Source organism: Cervus elaphus, chromosome 2 (genome assembly GCF_910594005.1).
Source record: "Cervus elaphus chromosome 2, mCerEla1.1, whole genome shotgun sequence".
In the NCBI taxonomy this organism is placed as follows: domain Eukaryota; kingdom Metazoa; phylum Chordata; class Mammalia; order Artiodactyla; family Cervidae; genus Cervus; species Cervus elaphus.
The window spans coordinates 37470972-37489483 of NC_057816.1; the positions used below are offsets into that span (position 1 = coordinate 37470972).

Sequence of the window (18512 nt, forward strand, 5' to 3'; positions counted from 1 at the left end):
AAGATATCTCAATAATTTTTATATTGATTATAAGTGAAATATTGTTCTGGATATACTGACTTATTATTAGCATTAAAACTATATTTTCTATCTTTAACCCAGACTTCCTAGAAGTCCATCGTTAAAAATGATCAACATTTCAGATAAAGTTTTATCCTTAAAGATGTTCATTGTACTAATTTATAAATTATAAATAATTATAACATATAAATTATAATTTTATTTGAGTTATAACTCAGAATATTAAGAAGTAGAGAAACCCAAAAAAACCTTAAATGAGAAAGGACGAATTATCACATAATATACATTTAAAATAGTTATATAAAATTTAAACAATATTAAGCAAGAAAAGTTTATACTTGATATATACCCAATCATAGGAGAAAATGCATGAAAAGAAAGAATAGGTAGAAATCTATGAAAATATTAGCAGGGATGTTATCTCTGGGTATCTTTTGAGATTTTCTGTATATTTTTAATTTTCTTGTTTAACTTTTTAGCATTTTCCAAGTTTTGTACAATGAACATATATTGATTTTCATAAAACAGTGCCAATAGTTAAAAAAGAGAAAGATGATGATGCAAGGTGGAGAGGTAGTGAAATGGTGCTAAAGGAATTTCTTTTTTTTTTTTCTTTCAATAGTGGCGGAACAAGCTGGGGGCTGCAAATGGACTAGGGTTTCTGTCTGGAGTCTCTCTCAGGTTAGGTGCTGTGGCAAGACCCTTGCTGGGGACCGTTTCACAAGGCAGCACACTCGTCCTGGTTCCCCCGCCCGTGCACTGCACATGTGCGATCCCTGCTGTTCTCCTGTGTTCCAGCAGACATTTGCAGTCCTGAAATGTAAGAGACGCTTTGGAGCAAAGAGCTTAAAAAATGAGTGAGAAAGAAATATCTGCTGAGATCAGATTTAAGAGCTCAGTGGTCTAATAAATTAAAATTTCCTGGTGGGTTTACATACACAGAAAGCCTCTAGCATTTTCAAGTGCACGGCTGGAGCAGGGACAGAGGTGATGAGCGGGGAGCAGCAGGAAGGGGAGCAGACAGACTCTGCAGGGCTGGCTGTCCCGAGCGCGCCAGAGGGGCCGGGGGGCCTGACGGCCGTCCCGAGCACGCCAGAGGGGCCGGGGGGCCTGATGGCTGTCCATAAGGACAAGAAAGCAGATTCAAGTCTGCAGTGGCCGGCAGGTGGGTAAAAACTTTATATTCTTTCTTGTCTTCTTCCTTCCAACACAACACCTGAGGCTGTGAAAACTCTTGGGAAAAGAAAGGGTATTTTGTTTTGATTGACACACAGCCCTAAGTCATCCTGAAATGAGTTTAACAGATGGCATTGTCTCAGATCTCTCTTACTGAAACTAAGAGTGATCATTAGCTAGATCCATTAAGCCTGTAAACTGCCTTCACGGATAACTTTGTTGCTACCAAAAAAAAAAAAAAAAAAAAGTGCATATCTTTCAAGCATCACATAGACTCAGCGATGTGTTTGCCCGAGTTGTTTTTTAGGAACTCAGAGTCAGCTGTGTCCAGTTTGAGCTTGAGGTGGTTAAAAGTGGTTAAGACCACCGACCCTCCAACTGGACAAGTGCCAGTGTCTACCTGGTGACCTTTGGACATCAGACGGCCCCAAACCCACCCTCAGAACATGCTAATGCTGACATTTTCTGAACCTGCTTCCCATGATGAAGCCTGCAGCTTACCTGCACCTGCACAGAATGAGAAATACCGTACCTTCGTGTTTTCAATCATCCTTCCCCACACTCCCCACACCTCAGACCACCCTGCTCCTTCATCCCATAAATATCCCCAGCCCCTGGCTTCGGGGAGGTGAGTCTGAGATTTCTTCTCTAACCTCTTTAATTGGCAGTCTCGTGAATAAACAAACCCTTTCTCTGTTGTAAACCTTGCATCTCAGCATTTGGCTTGCTGTGCATTGGACAAACAAACTTGCTTTGTAGCATGATTCTATGGGAAAAGAGGTTTCAGTGACATTTCATCAATCTACAAGAAAATACGGAGGCCTATCAATAATCCTATGCTATCTCAAATACCACGGGAGTTACAAAGAAAACTCGTCCTGCCCTCTCGGGTACCACATCATTTACTCACTAAACAGAGAATAACACATGGCAGCATAGATGGAATGTATTTGGCAGAGAAATGAAATGAGATGCTCAGATAATAGGTGACTGACGGTATTTGAATCACTGGAGACTACTGGAAAAACGGAGTTACATTTTACCGTCTCAAAAAGAGCCACGCTTTATTTCGAGAGGAAAGATAAATGATACTTACGAGGCACACAGGAGCCAAATTTGTCAGGAAATTCAGATATCAAGTCATCATTGATCCGATCCTTCATGGGGCCCAGAATAATCACTGGTCGGGTATAGTTTACTGCAGAGAGGGAAAGGAAGATGCAGATGAGGAGTTCGACTTGGGAAACTTAGGGCAAACTTGCTGAACGCTAAGAACTACTGAGACTGTTACTTTGGTGGATAAATTGCCCAGAGAGCCCTGCATAGGAAACTGATGCTTTAACACCGAGTGTGTTGGCCGAGTCTACTTTCTAGAATTTACTAACAGGGAAAAGCAACTGCAGTGACAATGAAAAAAAAAAAATTTGGAGACGTTTTGCTTACTCTTCACGTATGCCTACACAACAGTCAAAACAGCTACCGCGTTTAGTCAATTGAGTGGGAGGAAAAAAAGATTCCAAAGTAGCTCTTTTACCATTGTTTAGGCAACGACTTCAAAAGTCATCATTAGTAGTAATGACATCTTAGGTTTTTATACGTTCTTTTCCTTAGTTCAAAATACTCTCCATTCTCTGCTTGGATTTTCCCAATTCCTTTGTAATCATGGGGCTACAAGGAACTCAAAAGTTCATTTGGTACAATTTCTCCTCTGATGCCTGAATTTTCTCTGTGATCTTTGTCAATAGCCATAAGCCTCTGTATAAATTCCTCCCAGGCTTCTGGAGCAGCCCAGAAGGAGGCTTCTCTCTCAGAAGCCCTGCTAGAAAGCCCTCAATACTAAGTGGACATCAACCTGCAGGGGGATTTTACCCATCGATCCTGTTGGTGGTGCTCTTTATGATTTGGATGTGCTCCTTCCTATTAAGGATCATTCTTCCAGAGGGCAGCTCCATCCTCCTGGGAGCTGTCGCTGCCCACACTCTGCAGGGAAGGTGTCTGCTTGGCCACAGGGCCAAAGAAAGAGCAGGGTCTGGCCTGGGAACTGCTGCCTATTAAGCAGTTTATTTTCCTTAGTCCTTCACTCATTCCCTCCTGAAATGGGGTCGCCTGTTATGGCCTGGAAATCAGAAACCAGAGCATGCTAAGAAACTTACTTTCCTGCCTTGTGACAGGCTCATAAGAAAGAATGAAATCTTCTTGCCCTCCTGAGAAGAGAAAAAAGGAAAAATTACAGTGGACTAACAACCAGTCACAAACCACAGCTACAAGCCCTGCTCTGCAACCCAGGAAACAGACCCAGTTCAGGGCTAACTTCCCTTGCTCTCTCGCTCCTCAACCAGTCCCCACATCCCTTCACCCTCACAGAACTGTTTAGTGCCGTGACAGAGGCAGGGGGTCGCTGGTCGTGAGTCTGAGGAACGACAGGAGGCTGGCCTTCTGCAGTTCAGCAGGTCAGTGATGTAAGAGACCACCTTACATCGGACACTGAGGACCGCAGCGCTACGGCTGCACGCCCCATGTTCCTACTTAAAAGGAACCCCTTGAGTTCAAGGAGAGGTTCCACCCAATAGTTCGCTGCTACATTACCAGAATTTTTGGACCTTCCATCTTCCATTTTATTTCCCAAAGAAACACCCTGATCAAAAGCAAGTGTCTGCTCATTTCATTTGTGAGACAAAAACTTCACCAGCCTATATACTCCAAGGCTCTGAAGACTTTAATGTTAATTCATCAAGAAAATCCTGGGTCAGTTAAGAAGACAAAAAACTGAGGAGGGCCCTATATCACTTGTTCTAATCGCTGCTAAATCTAGCCTTGAAACTTTGAAAAGTAAGGCAGACCATGGAGTATAAGTTTCCACCCTTCCAGTGTCATTTGCTGTAAGCCTTCTGTTTAACGGTGAGCCTTAAGTCAACATACAACCATGGAAAGTAAACTGGTTTTTGGCAATTTTTTTCCCCCTAATCATTAATTTTGCCCAGTTGAACTAGGCATGAGATTTGTCTGATTCAGCTGCCGGCTCAGAAGGCTCCACACTTTCATTTGCATTAGACCTAGAACTGACTATCTTTGGTGGGGAAATAGTTTAAGTTTTGAAAAGGGCTTTTTCTATGCTGTCCTATAGAGGAGAAGTCTCACATGTGTGTGCTAAGTCGCTTCAGTCGTGTCTGACTCTGTGTGACCCCATGGGCTTGTACCCCGCCAGGTTCCTCTGTCCATGGGGATCCTCCAGGCAAGAATTACTGGAGTGGGTTGCCATGCCCTCCTCCAGGGGATCTTCCTGACCCAGGGATCGAACCTGAGTCTCTTGCATTGGCAGGTGTGTTCTTTACCACTAGGGCCACCTGGGAAGCGCCAAGGTGTGTCCTAAGAGGTAGTTTCTCCTGAAACCAAAGGGCACTGGGTCTCACTGCTCCATCTCCTCAGAGCCCCTGAACCTTCCAGAGTCAGGTCAGAACCGTGTGCTGCTGCTTCAGAAGCCACGGCCTCTGGAGGATGAATCAATTTCATGAAAGGAGTCAGTTTTACAGGCAGGTTTGATAATGACGAGACTGATCCAGGGAAATTAGGCGGTATATGGCTAAAGCAGTGAATGCGGATGTCTTCCCTGGGGTGGGAAATGGCCCACATCGTCTCGCCTCACCCTTGAGCAGGGCCCACTCTTAGAATGGCATGGCTGGGCTACCTCCTAAAGTCACGGAGAAGGGGCACGGGTGCTTCCTCTAAGTGGAACCTACCCATGACTGCTCCAGACAGTGTTCAGGGAAGCTTCCCACATCGGGGCAGGGGTTTGGTATGTGAGGAATCAGATTCATGTTTGTTTTTTTTTTAATTCAGAAAAAAAAAAAAGATCCCCTTTTAAAAAATGAATCAACTGAAATTTACAGAAGCTGGGTCAAAAAGTAATAAAGGGGAATGATTGCTAAGCTCTAGTTATCTAAAGGTTGACATGTGCAGAGGACATATGAATTCAGAGGATAAGTGTAAAAATGGTTGGGGAAAAAAAAAGCATAGCTTTAGAGATAGAAGCATGGCAGACCAACACTGTAATGTCATACTAACTTTCAGGAGATATCTCCCTGAATGATTAATATGTGAGAGGGGACTCCTGCCCATGGGATAACAGGTTTTAAATATCAGGTGACAGAATATGCTATGGAGCTACTTTTCCACATTTACAGTTGAATTTAATTTCTCTTTCAGGGCTTTAGATAATTACAATACGTGTCAGTTACAGAAATACTTGAAAAAAATTGCAAACTTTTTAAATGCAAAAAAAAGAATAAATATCAAGTGATACTTATGTCTCTGCACCAGACTGGGCGCCCCATACCACAGTTATCCAAGGTGTCCTCAGTACTTAACATAAAGAAAGAGACCAATGATGAATTTGCATTCTGCTTTTAGTGGAATGAGTCAGGATGAGCAATGAAGCCAAAAATAGGTTCTACTTTGTGTTTCTGTCTATATGCTTTCATTTGGGGAAGTGTGGTTTCCCCTAAATTAATATAACACCCCGTGTTCCCAGGAGAATCTCTTTCTAATGGCCTTGCAAATCATTCTGACGGGACATTCTAAAGGCAAACTTTAAATAAAATATTTGGTGTCAGTATGTATAATGTGTGATTTAAAAAACTAGGACAAAGCAACAGAGTTCCGTAGTTCTTCGTCTACCTATTGCTTTCTGGTTTATGTCTAACCTACAGGAAGCACAGGTTCTTGTTCCCAGCACTAAGACTGGCAGACAGCAGTGAGAAGAGTCCCTCAAGTCAACACCCACCCCAATTCTAACGACTGTGGGACAACCAGGGACCATGTACGGAAGCCCGCAGGGGCGCTGTGGCAGCTGGTATTACATAACAGCTGTGAACTCAGCGCCCGGAACCAATTTTCACTTTCATGTTCAAGAATGAAAAGCCCAAGGGGTAATGGGAAGGAGATTACGAGGGTGAGGGAAAAAAAGTCTCGGCAATGAAGGAAAGATAATTCGTGTCTGCATAGCGCTTTACAGGCTGTAAACGGCTTTTGCAGCCGTTGCTTTGTATTTCTCACAGCCATTTCTTTCGAGGTAGGTGCTCTGATGATCTCCACGTTAAAGACGAAGAAGCTGAGGCTCGGAGACAGGGCCTGTTTCCTCAGTAAGTAGTAGAGTCAAGATTAAAAACCACATCTTTTCTTTTTTTCTGACTCCTCGCTGAGTATACGGCACAGTCTCAAAAAGGTCAGAGATGCAGAATTCTCTGTGGGGGCTGGCATGTAGAGGCAGAATTCACAGGCGAACAAAAAGGGTGGGTGGCAGAGCAGGGAGCGGAACCTGGGGTCAGAGTTACTGACAGGCCATAAGGTGCTCCATTTGCAAATCCTAACTCTTTTTATTTTTTTTTTATAATGCTGCTGTGTCCATCTCCAAAAAATAGTCATCCTTAGTAGTTTTTCTATTTTTTGCTCAGGTGTCGGCACTTAGAAATAACAGCTGACACAAGGGTACAAACAATTACTTGGTCTTGTTTTGGCAACCACACGGCTGGAAAGGGGAGTGTGGCACAGTGCTGGGGGTGGCCGCCTGCCGCCGGCAGAGACTTCGCAGAGGGAAGTTGGTTGTTGTTACAACCTCCAGAAAACACTGTCTTTAAACTGGAAGCAAGTCACCGTAAGAGGGGTTTGGAGTAAGGCCCTCATACTCTCTCACGATGAGGAAAAACAAGGTGTTTTTCTTTAGAACTTTTTTCTAAACTAGAAAAGAGAGATGAGGGAAGCGAAGACCAGTGCCAGGGCATTCAGTGGTCTAAATGTAGTGTTTAGGGCCTGCATTGGATAATTATGAAGAATAAACTAGTTTCCTAGAACCACAGAATGTTAGTGCTAAGAAAGGGTTTGGAGTTAACGTGGTTTATGGATGGAGAGTCTGGAGCATGACTTCACTCTCCCTTATGAACCCTCGACACGCATCACATCGATCATTGCCTGAATTACAGCTGAGCCTCACTTGGCCTCAACACTTTTCAGTATAGTTCCTCAGGCAGCTATTAAAGGGCAGTCTTGATTAAAGTCTGTTTCCTGTATCTCTTTTCTAATCCAAGATAGTCATTTATATGGGAGAGAACTAAATTCAAAACTGTTCAGTGATTTCTTCAAGGTCACATAGTGAATTACTGATTCAGTGTCTTCAAACGATCTTCAGAAGAATAAATGTTACTATATATAGAGTCCGTAAAATCAGGCATAGTTCACAGTTGATGTTATATAAATATTGCTGCTTGTATTGATTGTTGTTTAGTTGCTAAGCTGTGTCTGACTCTGTGATCCCATGGACTGGTGCGCTCCAGGCTGCTCTGTCCATGGGATTTCCCAGGCAAGAATATCGGAGCCGGTTGCCATTTCCTCCTCCAGGGATCTTCCTGACGCAGGGATCAAACCCGAGTCTCCTGCATTGGCAGGCGGATTCTTTACCGTTGAACCACCAGGGACAGCCAATTAATTTGATAGGTGGTATGGTTGAAATGTACTAGCTAAAACGTGAAGAAGCTTGGATTACAAAACACCAGGGAATAGTGAAAATGTCTAAGTTTCAGAATTAAAATATCTTGATTGGACTTGCAGGGACATAGTATTAGTGAAATGTAGCTCTTTGGAACTTCAGCTTCTTCATCAGTTAATGGGGTATAAATATAAGTTATATTTCATAATTTTGTTGCAGAAATCAAATGAGATACTATATGTAATAAAATTGCTTTGTAAGAACTTGAGGAAATACAAGGCTAATACTTGGGAAGAGTGGAGAAAGGAGAATATGGGCACCATTTCGACTGATTCCAGAGGGAAAGTCTGAGATCTCTTCATTTCAGCATCTCAGTTTCACTCAGTTCATTTTTTAAGATCCTTGGTTTGAAAATCCTATTTAACTGCTGAGCACCAATGGGTTAGGAGGATAATCATCAGCTCTCCCACATCCATAAGAACATAAGAGCTCTACTGGGCTTTAAGGAAGGCAGGTCTTTAGCTTGTAGAGATTTGCAAGGTCTCCATTATAGCTAATTGGTCTTTATTGCCGTCACATATAAGGGCAATTCAAAGGTATGATACAAAACAAACACAAGCCTGCACTTTATTATATTACTTTGTTGACAGAAGTCTGGAATTAGCCCATAATTAAGGTAGTTATGAGACAGCATTTTGCATAATTAGATAATGTACTTTGTTAAACTGCATTGTAGCTAGTGCTCAGTATAACTGGACTTTGGAAAAAACACGGTATAATTCTTGAGATGGTGCATCAAAAGTTTGGGCTATTTATTGGAAATTGAGGTTGGTGTAAATTCATGTGCATGTATATGTATCTCAGAAAATATGTGAGGCTTTCGAGTAAGGCTGGCACAACCTGTAACTCCAGAATGTAACACACAGGCCTGGGCCCGTCTTTCTGTGTGTGGGTGTTGTTTCAGCCATGCCTGACTCTGTGGCCCTATGGACTGTGGCCCACCAGGCTCCTCTGTCCATGGGGATTCTCCAGGCAAGAATACTGGAGTGGGTTGCCATGCGCTCCTCCAGGGGATCTTTTTGACCCAGGGATTGAACCCCCGTCTCTTATGTCTCCTACCACTAGCACCACCTGGGAAGCCTGCCAGTCTTTCTAACCACTATTTTTTTAGCCATTTTGTCCTGAGCAGACATGGAATGGTTCTAAGAGTTAAAAAAAAAAAAATCTGAAAATGAGTGAAAAGAGGTATTATTTTATTTGTCTACACTGCTATTCATAAAATATAAAAGTCATAATTATAGCAAAAGCCAGGAATTCAGTAGAAAAATCCAGCCTGGTTTGATTTTGAAACTGTACTTTCTGGAAAAACTGTCTGTCCCAAGCCTTTGTGTCTTTGGTCATGCCAATGCCTTTCCTGGGGAGTTTCTTCTTCAGCTTTACTGAGCTGGCAAGTACCTCATCTTTGCAAAGCTCAGCTCAAAGGCCCCTCCTCTTTGAAATTATCTCTGAAGCCCCACTTTTATGCTAGAAACGGCCACACTTTATGCTTTCTTAATGTATTGATCTCTCTCCCTCTTTACCCGTGCTGAGTTCTAGAGTTCATGGAGACTTACACTGAGTCTTAAGGTGCCTGTGAGAGAGCATGACACAGAGGGGATGCTGAATGAACTAAGAAATAATCCTCTGTAATTCCTCATATTTCTATCGTGGGAAAAGAAATGTCCATTTTTTTCTCCTCTAAGCTATGACAAGGCTCTTCTTACCTTTACTCATTTGTAAAGAAAGCTATCTGAATGGCTAGCCTTCTGTACCCTCAGAGGAGACCCAAGTTAATACAGACTATTAGACTCTACATTTTCTCTAGTAATAGTACAGTTCCAACTCTTCTCTCTTCTCATAGATAATTTAAGCTGTTTCCAAGTATTTCCTTTATTCACTCAATAAACCTTTATGTGCACCTACTATTTGAGAGTGAAAAGAATTATTGATGTCAACTTGGAGCACTGCAATCAAAAACTTGTCAAACAGCTGAAAGCCTCGGTGCAATTTTTATAACAATGATTCTGGAAAGAACATGCTCATCTCTGAAGAACAGGGAGGCCTCTGAAATATTCTAAAAACAGATTTCCGAAGGAAAAGGTAGTTCTTGTATACCTTCCATAAAAGGGATTGCAAGAACAAAATTTGATGTTTTCCATTTCTCTGTTTCTACAGGATGGAAGCACAACACTTAAAAACTGAAAACTGAACATCCAAGAAATTGGGGCCAAGGGTCTCCATGAAACCCAACAAGTAAGTTATATTTTCTTAATACTGAATTGCGGGTAACTCAGGCACAGGAAAGACAATCTTTGGTCACTTCTTAACCAGCCAGGTTTCTTTGTTTTAGAACCAAGTGAAGACATGGGAGAGGTAAATATTTTCCCAATTTGGGATAATCATAAAAGTATAAGAGTAGGAAGACTGTGAAGATGTTAAAGACCGTGCTAAAAACAAGAAAGCTTTAATTCCTTTCATCACTAGGACTTGTCATTCTATTGAGGAAGAAAATGAGGGGGTTCTAATATTTGGTTGATCAAAGGTATCTCATTACAACTTTTCTTCATTTCATTCTGTGGCATGTCTCATCTGCCTCCTCTAGCCCCTACTCCCTCCATCTGTCATCTTTCCTCTTTTGTACCTTCCCCCCCTCCCCCACTATTTCCCCACCAATTTGATTATCTAGAGCCTTTCTCAAGATCCAAATTGAACTTGTCACACTTCAAGAACACTATTTGGCACTCCACCTCAAAAAAGGGCATGGTTTTATAAATCACCATGTTGTAGTGGAAAAAACAAAAGTAAAAGTTATTCTCTTCTTCTATGCTTATCTTCAATTAATACAAGAAAAAAGACCAAAAACAAAACAAAACAAAAGAACCCCAAACCAAAAACAAAAACCTCCAACCGATTTCTATCTTGGTAGGTGAGGGTCATAAGTACTGGGCCTGCAATTTTCTAATATCAGCAGTTGCTTTTTGAGTAACCCATTTCACTGAGTACAAAATAAATATCGAAATTGCAAGGATCCCAGTGATAAATGTACTTATTTTAGTCACCAAAAACCTGTACGTGGTAAGAAACCACCAGAACAGATAAAAAAAGGATGTGATTGGCATTTGGTGAATATTCTTTTATCACTCAGCAAATGGCTTGAGGTGACCAAACAAAAATCAGAAATAATTTTTAAATAGTTACCTACCTTTTCAGTTAAGCTTTCTGATCCAAGATTTGTTCACTTTTAAACAAAATGCGAGTTCCTTCAACATTAGAGGATGAAACTTTTTCATCTCTTCCCAATCATCAAAATTTAAAGTTAGATATAACATAGTATCTATCTCAAAATATTATTCAAGGAGAGAAGAGATATACAAGGTTCATACTCATTTAAAAGGAACACTAATTTATCAGGCTTTCTCTCGCAAAGGGGAGCCAGGCACAGAAAGGAAAAGGCAAAATGAGAAGGAAAATAAAACCATGATGACTTTTCAACCTTTCTGCAGGGTGTATAAATTATTTTTGGAGGACAGAATGTCAAAATCCAAAAAGAAAAAATTTCCCCCCACCTTCTCTAGGAGAATTGCATCACCAGGCCACAGCCAACTGAGGCTGGAATATTTTATTAGCAATTCCACAACCCCTTGTACAAATGACATTAGTTCACCCATGGCCCTCATGTCTTTTGTATCTTTCCACATCAAATGATGGTTTCATTTCAAGCCATTTGCTTTGGATGAGGATGATAAAGGGCAGCAATTGAAAAACAACAGCAAAAATCTGAAATGAACACCACAGGCAAGGGGGCAGTTGCAAAGAAAAGAATCACAAACCAAAGCAATAACTTACGGTAGCTACTTTCGCTATCGCTGGCATTAGAAGAAACATGTTCTGCAAGAACAGCACAGCAAATTAAAGAGATACCAAGCATTGGAGAGCAGCCAGAACTTAAAGGAATATCATGCAAGGCTACTAGAAATGTGAGCGAAAGGCAAGTAAGGCCGCAGAGGAGACGCATTAAGAGAATTCAGATAAGATGAAGATGAAAACTTTATTTTCCAGGGAGCTACTGCTTGATTGCGGTGTCTTATTTTTATTAGCCAATAGGAAAGTATGTTTAATTATAAAAAATGAATGCTGTCCATCTAAGCACTTTTCTTTTTATAAACACTTTGACCCATTCATGTAGCTCTGATTTTCCAGATTCTTGTTACAAAGGTCAATGTGTCTCAACTGGATGTTCCTGACTATAATTTCAGGAACTTCTGGTGGGTAAGGACTGGTTTCTTACAGGCTTTTCGTTGCTTTATTTTGCTGTTAGGCATTTTGCAAGAATATCGCATTTCAAATTGCCAGTTGATCCCTCCCTGGAATCCCTTTCATTTCATTTCTATTTAAATATTTCCTAAACTAATTCACAAGATGAAAGGGATTGTTGAAGAACTTTCCTGCTTCAATGAGTATATGGGACACCTCGGAGGAAGAAATGAGTCACTGAAAAGTGTTTTATGAATCAGTTCAATATTTTCTTGTTTTTAAGATTCTTGCTTGGATAGTTCTTAGGTTCTGGAGGAATTAGAACAGGCAGAAGATGAATGGTCTAATACCAAGCACAGGTTCTGGCACAAAGCATGTTTTTAACTCTGGTTGAATGACAAGTATACAGTGATATTTCAAAACTTTTTTTCCACAAAAACACAGTTTAACTAGCATAACAGGGGGATGTACTGATTATGTGCCAGATTTAGGACTTTTATTTCCAAAATAATTTATCTGTACTATTTATTAAGTTATAGAAGATAAATCCATCAATTTATCAACTTCTTTGTATATCAGGCTAACTGAATGAAGAATATGTAACTATTTGATCTGTGAAGATCATTAGCAATAACTTTGGCTTTTTAAAAAGGGACAACTGTTGCAAAATCTTTAGAAAAAAAGAAAAGCACATATAACATTATTCTCTAACAGTTTAAAAAGAAGTGCTTTGAAATGTATTTGCTATTATAGATTCTCACCAGTCAGATGGATTAATTTTCATTTTTTAGCATCATTAAGGTAAAATTGACAAATAAAATTTTCATATATTTTAAAGTATACTATGTGATGATGTGATACACGCATGGATTGTGAAAGGACTTCTATAATTGAGTTAGTTAACGCATCCTGGATGGACTGATTTTAGAGCGTGAAACTAATGAAAATTAAAGCATGGGTTAAATTTACTGAAATCATTTCTTTTTGTGTGGGTGTTTGATGAGAACTGCATTATTAATTTAGGTACACATGTTACAAGTGCAAAGGGGCACTAGGAAAGTAAGTGTGATGAATCAGTGCAAATCTGTCTTGTTACCAAAAAGTCAAAGCACATACTCAACAATGGCTTATCTGCATGAGTGTGACTACCTCAAGCATCTTCATTTGAAGATGACAGTTTTTTTTAATTTGTTTTTGATTATCACTTTTAAAATAATTCAGAATGAAGCTACATTAGAAAAATTTAGAATCATACAGCGGTTTATTTAACAACCAGTCTCTCTTAATGTTAAGATATTGTTTAACAGAATTTTTCTATTTTGCAGGTGAAAAGAAATTAAAAACATGTTCCAGCTAAAGTCTAAATTATGGCTACCAGTACTGTTAACTGGCATATAACTTTACCTAGTGTAATATATTCAATTTTGGAGAGTAAGTAAACGTTCAGATTTAAAAGGCCATCACTCTGGATTTAAAAAGGCATCACATACTTTCGACTCCCCAACAGCAAGAGATGTTCATTTATTAACAATATATTAAAATGCTACCCAACCCCACTGAAAATTTAGAAATTCTCCCTGGTGGTACTTGGTGCTAACTGGATAATGTTGAAATCAACACTCGAATTTCAGTCACCAATTCAAGAAAAATTTCAAGGCATATTCTGTATAGAGACTCAAAGATAAAGTTTTCATCTTTAAGGAGATCAGCAGTTATTCTTGATCAGATTTTGTTTTCTAAATATACATATCTTAAAAAAAATCCAAATTAACAATTTGAAGGATGAAGGGTATCATTACGCAGGGTTATATAACCAGCTCTTGAAAACAAAGTCCAGCTCAATGTTATTTTGTTTCTTAGCAATGAAATGAACAGCTTCTAAAAATATTGCCCATAGCTGTTAAATCAAAACAAACAAAAATGAACATGTGATGCAGCTGCGAAAGACACAAAATGGTTCTTATTTCATTGGTGCCTACACAATGGGGTTAGTGTCAAAGACAGAAAAATCATAGTATATTAAAACACAGAATTATTATTTTTATTAGTGCAATGAGACAGAATAAAGGCATTAATAACTAGAAAAATTTTAGTTTGATATACTTTACTTTCCACTCTAAGCTATAAAATGAAGATCTGGTTATGCAATGCAGTAATAAATCACTGATAGAAAAACATATTAATACATATCTAAAACTTTATCATACAAACGTTTCAAGCAGGATCACTGCAAGTCAGAAAAAAAAATCAGTCAAAGTTAATAGCAAGGAATTATTCATGGAAGATCAAATAGCTTAATATTTACTTTTTGAGAATGCATGTTCCTTTTGACTATAAAGTAGCTCCTTTACTAATAGCAAAGTACAACCCAATTATGGAAATTGGCAAGGTCATTAAATATGTCTATGTGAAAAGCCAGAAGAGAGAGCATAAAATAATTTCTGCTTTCCTGTTCCAGAGCATTGAACTCGCCCTTTCTTTCAACATGGCTTCTTGCTCCCTGGGAGGTACTAGGAGACAGAGCAAGGATGCCACGGCTGGCATCGGGACCATGTTGGTCACATCACACGGCCAGAAAGGGAAGGTGTGAACTGCAGCGGAAGTTACAGTGCCTGAGACACTTTGTTTTTAAATGCTGACATGCAGAACAAAACAGTTGAAAATTACTTGGTAGGAGCATTCACAGCTAGGTAACAAATAAAACTCGTATCTTGTGCATGCTAGGAGTGAAAAGGCCCTCGAGAAAAGGAACAAAAGCCAAACTCAAAAGGAAAGAAAAAGAAAAGAAAAGTTACAGTGACCATTCCTGGGAACTTACTCAGAGTCTTTGTTCCATAACCGTCGTCACCTAATCCGGGGATGTCCTGCATGGAAGTCCCCAGAGAGAGCAATGAGAGAGGGAGAACAGCCACGGAAGAGGAAGGAAGAAGTCAGTGGAGTTGAAATGGATACTACCATGACAGACCGTGTTGCCTGAGCAATCTGGATCCCTCGCTCTCTTCTCAGGAAACAAATTTCACCCCAAACTCCCTGGGCTGAGACTTGAGGATTCATATTGCAACTTGAAAGGTTTAAGCAGAAAAAGATAGAGTCAACAAGAGCCATTTTTACCCACTGTCAATATTGCCACAGCAACGTACCGCTGAGAGTGATGATCCACTCCAAGTTTCACGGCCAATTCTTAGATTGAGCATAAGGTCAATTATCCCAAGATAAGCTCACTGTGAGGGAAAGAGTGAACAAATACTAGTAACCGAAAGAGGGGAATTTGATCACTCCCAGTTAGCTAGCACTCCAAAACAATCCATGTGGCAATGGAATCTAAGATTTCTGTCCAGAAAAGAATTTGTCTCAAGCCCTTGGAGAGCTGCATGATAGAAAAGGTGAACCAGACAGAGTCTTGGTCATTGGTAAAAAAGTGCTGTTTGGAAGCAAAGTCCCCTGCTTCCTCAGGTCCCTTTCCAATGCATTCTGCGGAAAAAAAAAAAAAAAAGAGCTCCATCCAGGGAAGGATCCAGACTGCAGCCAAACACTGGTCACAGTAGTAAGCCCTGACCTGCCTGCCTGCCATGTTTGTTTGCCTAGGTGTGTGGCGTGGGGCAGCCTACATCATGCGTGTTGCCCGTGAAGGATTTTTTTTTTCTCTTGTGTTGCAGGTGACATTCTCTTCGAGAATCTACTTACGTTCAGGATCACTGGTTTCCTGCTCACTCTGCTCCTTGTTCTTGTAGAATGGGAATTTTCGTGAAAAGATGAAGCTCTTTTTACGCTTGTCATTGAATGACTGTGAAGGAGAAAAGGCATGGGGCAAAAACAGGGGACGTCTAATTGTTGTCACACTCATGCTGACAAAACAACTAGTCTGTAAAAGCAGAGAGCTGTCGTGACGCAAGCGGATAGTCTAACGGGGTGTGGGAGGGTCCCTTAGAGCGGGTTTAGTTTCCAGGAGTGTAAATTCCAAATGATGACACTTTGGAAAAATCATCTCCTAATTAAATAAGAGACTGGTTGCGGGTAAATGATGATGGAGGAGACGAGTGTTAAACTGGAAGTAGAAGACCCAGAGTCTCTGTCCAGCTCTATAACTTGCTAGTTCAACACCTCAGAGAGGCAAGTGAATCTCTCTGAACCTCAGCGTCTTCTTCATCTGCATCGTGAGGATTGCAAGAGCAGCTCTTAGGCTGTGAGACTCATGTAAGGCAGTGTAAACACAAAGTGCTACACAAATGTCATGCTGATCATCATCATCATCATCAGGTAGAAAGGACTCTATTAGAAACACAGGGCACACCAGTGTCTAGATATCTTTTTCAATAACATGAATTTGAGTTACTTTAGCTTGAATTTAATTAAAACCTCACAGAGATGTGTGTGGATTTATGATATATGATAATTATAGTTCTCACACAGATAGATGATAATTATAATATTATATTTTCAATCAAAAGAGATTTTAAAGACAATTGAGCTTCAAGCCTTCCTTTGTAGGCAGGGGGCCAGAGGCACAGAGAGGCTGAGTCCCTTGCCAATAGCACAGAGCTCACGGGTGACAGTCAAGACACCATCAACCAAAACCTATTACAATTGCTGCTAATGAGGTAGTAACCTGATATTCATTCAAGGAAGGGAGATATAATGGCGACTTATCTATATTCTCATATGATAAAAAATAATGGAAGAAGAACTGTCCTTAAAAATGAAAACCACTCCGTTATCTTAAATGAGGTGGAATTTAAAGCAATACAGATAGACATAACAGAATACACGTATCAGAACTTGTTTTTCTCAAGTGAATATCAGATGCTTGCCTGAAAAGACTCCTTAAGAAAATTTCATTTATTCCCATTGTTGCTCTTATGGAAATGCTTTCTGGGGTTCTTATTTGGGAAACATGTTCTCAGTCATTTCACAGGCTATAAGCCATGTACATCTTGGTAATTTTATATTCACATATCATTTAAAAATATGTTCGCCAGCTTATTTGACCAATTTGGCTCTGAGTGTCTCTCTCTCTCTCTCTCTCCAAGAAACAAGATTTGTAACTACATAGGTATTAACCTGCCAAAGACTGAAGGTAATTTGACAATGGGTATCTAACATGATTTTAGCAATGGCAGCTGGCAGAAATAAATGCAGAGCCAGCAGGGTGATTACTTGGAGAGAACGGTAATTTTCAGCCCATTGGCTGGAACAGTTATGTGTTCTTATGAATTTGATACTTGACAAAATGTTGTAAATAACTTATTTTCTTTGTATATTCATGCACTCCTATACCAAATATCCATTTTGATAGTTATGTTCATTTAGAAAACATTAAAGTACTAGAATGTTGGTGCTGATATTCAGTAACTCATTACTTTTTTAGTTATTAGGAAATTTCACCAAAGTCAGTTGAGCTTAATTTTATGTACTATTAAGAAGGCTTTAAGGAAACCAATAAATCAAATATCTAATAAATTCTGAAATTAGGGGACACATTTTATACTTCATATTCAAGAACTAGAAAAACATTCTCATGAAAAAAAAAGTATCACTTCAGAATTTATTACTCTACTGACAGCACTTGTGTTCGAAATAGTTTTATCATAATTTGTAATTGAGGGATTGGTATCCAAAGACAAAGCTGGGAACACCCCCCAAATTTCCCCAGTTAAAAAATGGTAAGTTCTTAAAGGAACATTAAATATTCTTGCATCACTCCAGTTTCATGCCACTTTTACATTTCAAGCATATTTACACTTCAGTAACTGAAAATAAAAGAAAAAAATATGTAAGAATTAATGATATGTGATATTGCAAGATATGTTAGACATTTAACTTCAACATTACAGATGACTTGTCATGCAAAAAAAAACCAACAACACACACACACACATTTTCATGCAAATACAAAACAAAGCCAAGACGAGTAAAGCCTGGGGTTAAAATGTAGACATAAATGGACAATGTGGAGGCCTTTGAGGGCCACAGGGTGCTGCATGCAAACCACATTGTTTAAATTGTCTCACAGGGTCAAAGGAAAATGAAAATGTGCTGTTTGTGATTCACTCTTTTATATTTTCAAGGCAAGGACTGTAATGTGTTAACATTTCCGGAGTATGAAAATGTTGTGTATCATGAGTCATCTGATTGGGACATCATAATATTTAGCACCACACTTTTCAAAAGAACAGAAAATGCACAATAATTACTCAAAAATAAAATTATCTGACATATCAGCAGTCTATTGCCCAAAGTCATTTCATACTGGACTTAAAGAAAGGGTAACGGAATCATTTGTTGGTGGTCACATTGCCTTAATTTATGGACACAGAACCAAATCACAACTTCAGTTCACACGCACAGATTTAAAAGTCATATATTAAAGATCTTAGTTAAACATTTCAACTAGAAGAGGTTATATGTAGTTTATAATGCTCTAATCTAGTCTTTTATTTTATTGGACATGTATAATATTTACCATTATATAAGCTTTCTTTCAAGGCTGTTAATTTTTTCTTTTAATTTAGAAAAGGAAAATCTGCTACACGAATGTTAGGTAAGA

At 39.5% G+C, this 18512-nt stretch overlaps 1 protein-coding gene and 1 long non-coding RNA gene across 37 annotated transcripts in view; one reads left to right on the top strand and one right to left on the bottom strand.

Annotated features, from left to right (window-relative positions):
• Positions 1-18512, bottom strand: part of DLG2 (discs large MAGUK scaffold protein 2) — a 2231561-nt gene that overhangs the window by 17371 nt on the left and 2195678 nt on the right. For 17 of the 35 annotated variants that reach the window (XM_043918879.1, XM_043918871.1, XM_043918860.1 and 14 more), the window contains 4 exons: positions 15653-15752; positions 11561-11602; positions 3351-3401; positions 2294-2395 (listed from right to left, as the gene is read on the bottom strand). In XM_043918879.1, the coding sequence (XP_043774814.1) occupies positions 2294-2395; positions 3351-3401; positions 11561-11602; positions 15653-15752 (295 nt within the window). Of the gene's footprint in view, positions 1-2293; positions 2396-3350; positions 3402-11560; positions 11603-14786; positions 14833-15652; positions 15753-18512 lie in introns of all 35 variants that reach the window. The other 18 variants (XM_043918941.1, XM_043918955.1, XM_043918933.1 and 15 more) reach the window with 3 other exon arrangements.
• LOC122704502 lies at positions 6170-14733 on the top strand. Of its 2 annotated transcripts, XR_006343872.1 has the most exons (4): positions 6170-6335; positions 9890-9967; positions 13294-13399; positions 14427-14733. It is a non-coding gene; the product is annotated as an uncharacterized LOC122704502 (long non-coding RNA). The 2 variants fall into 2 exon arrangements; XR_006343873.1 differs by lacking the exon at positions 13294-13399.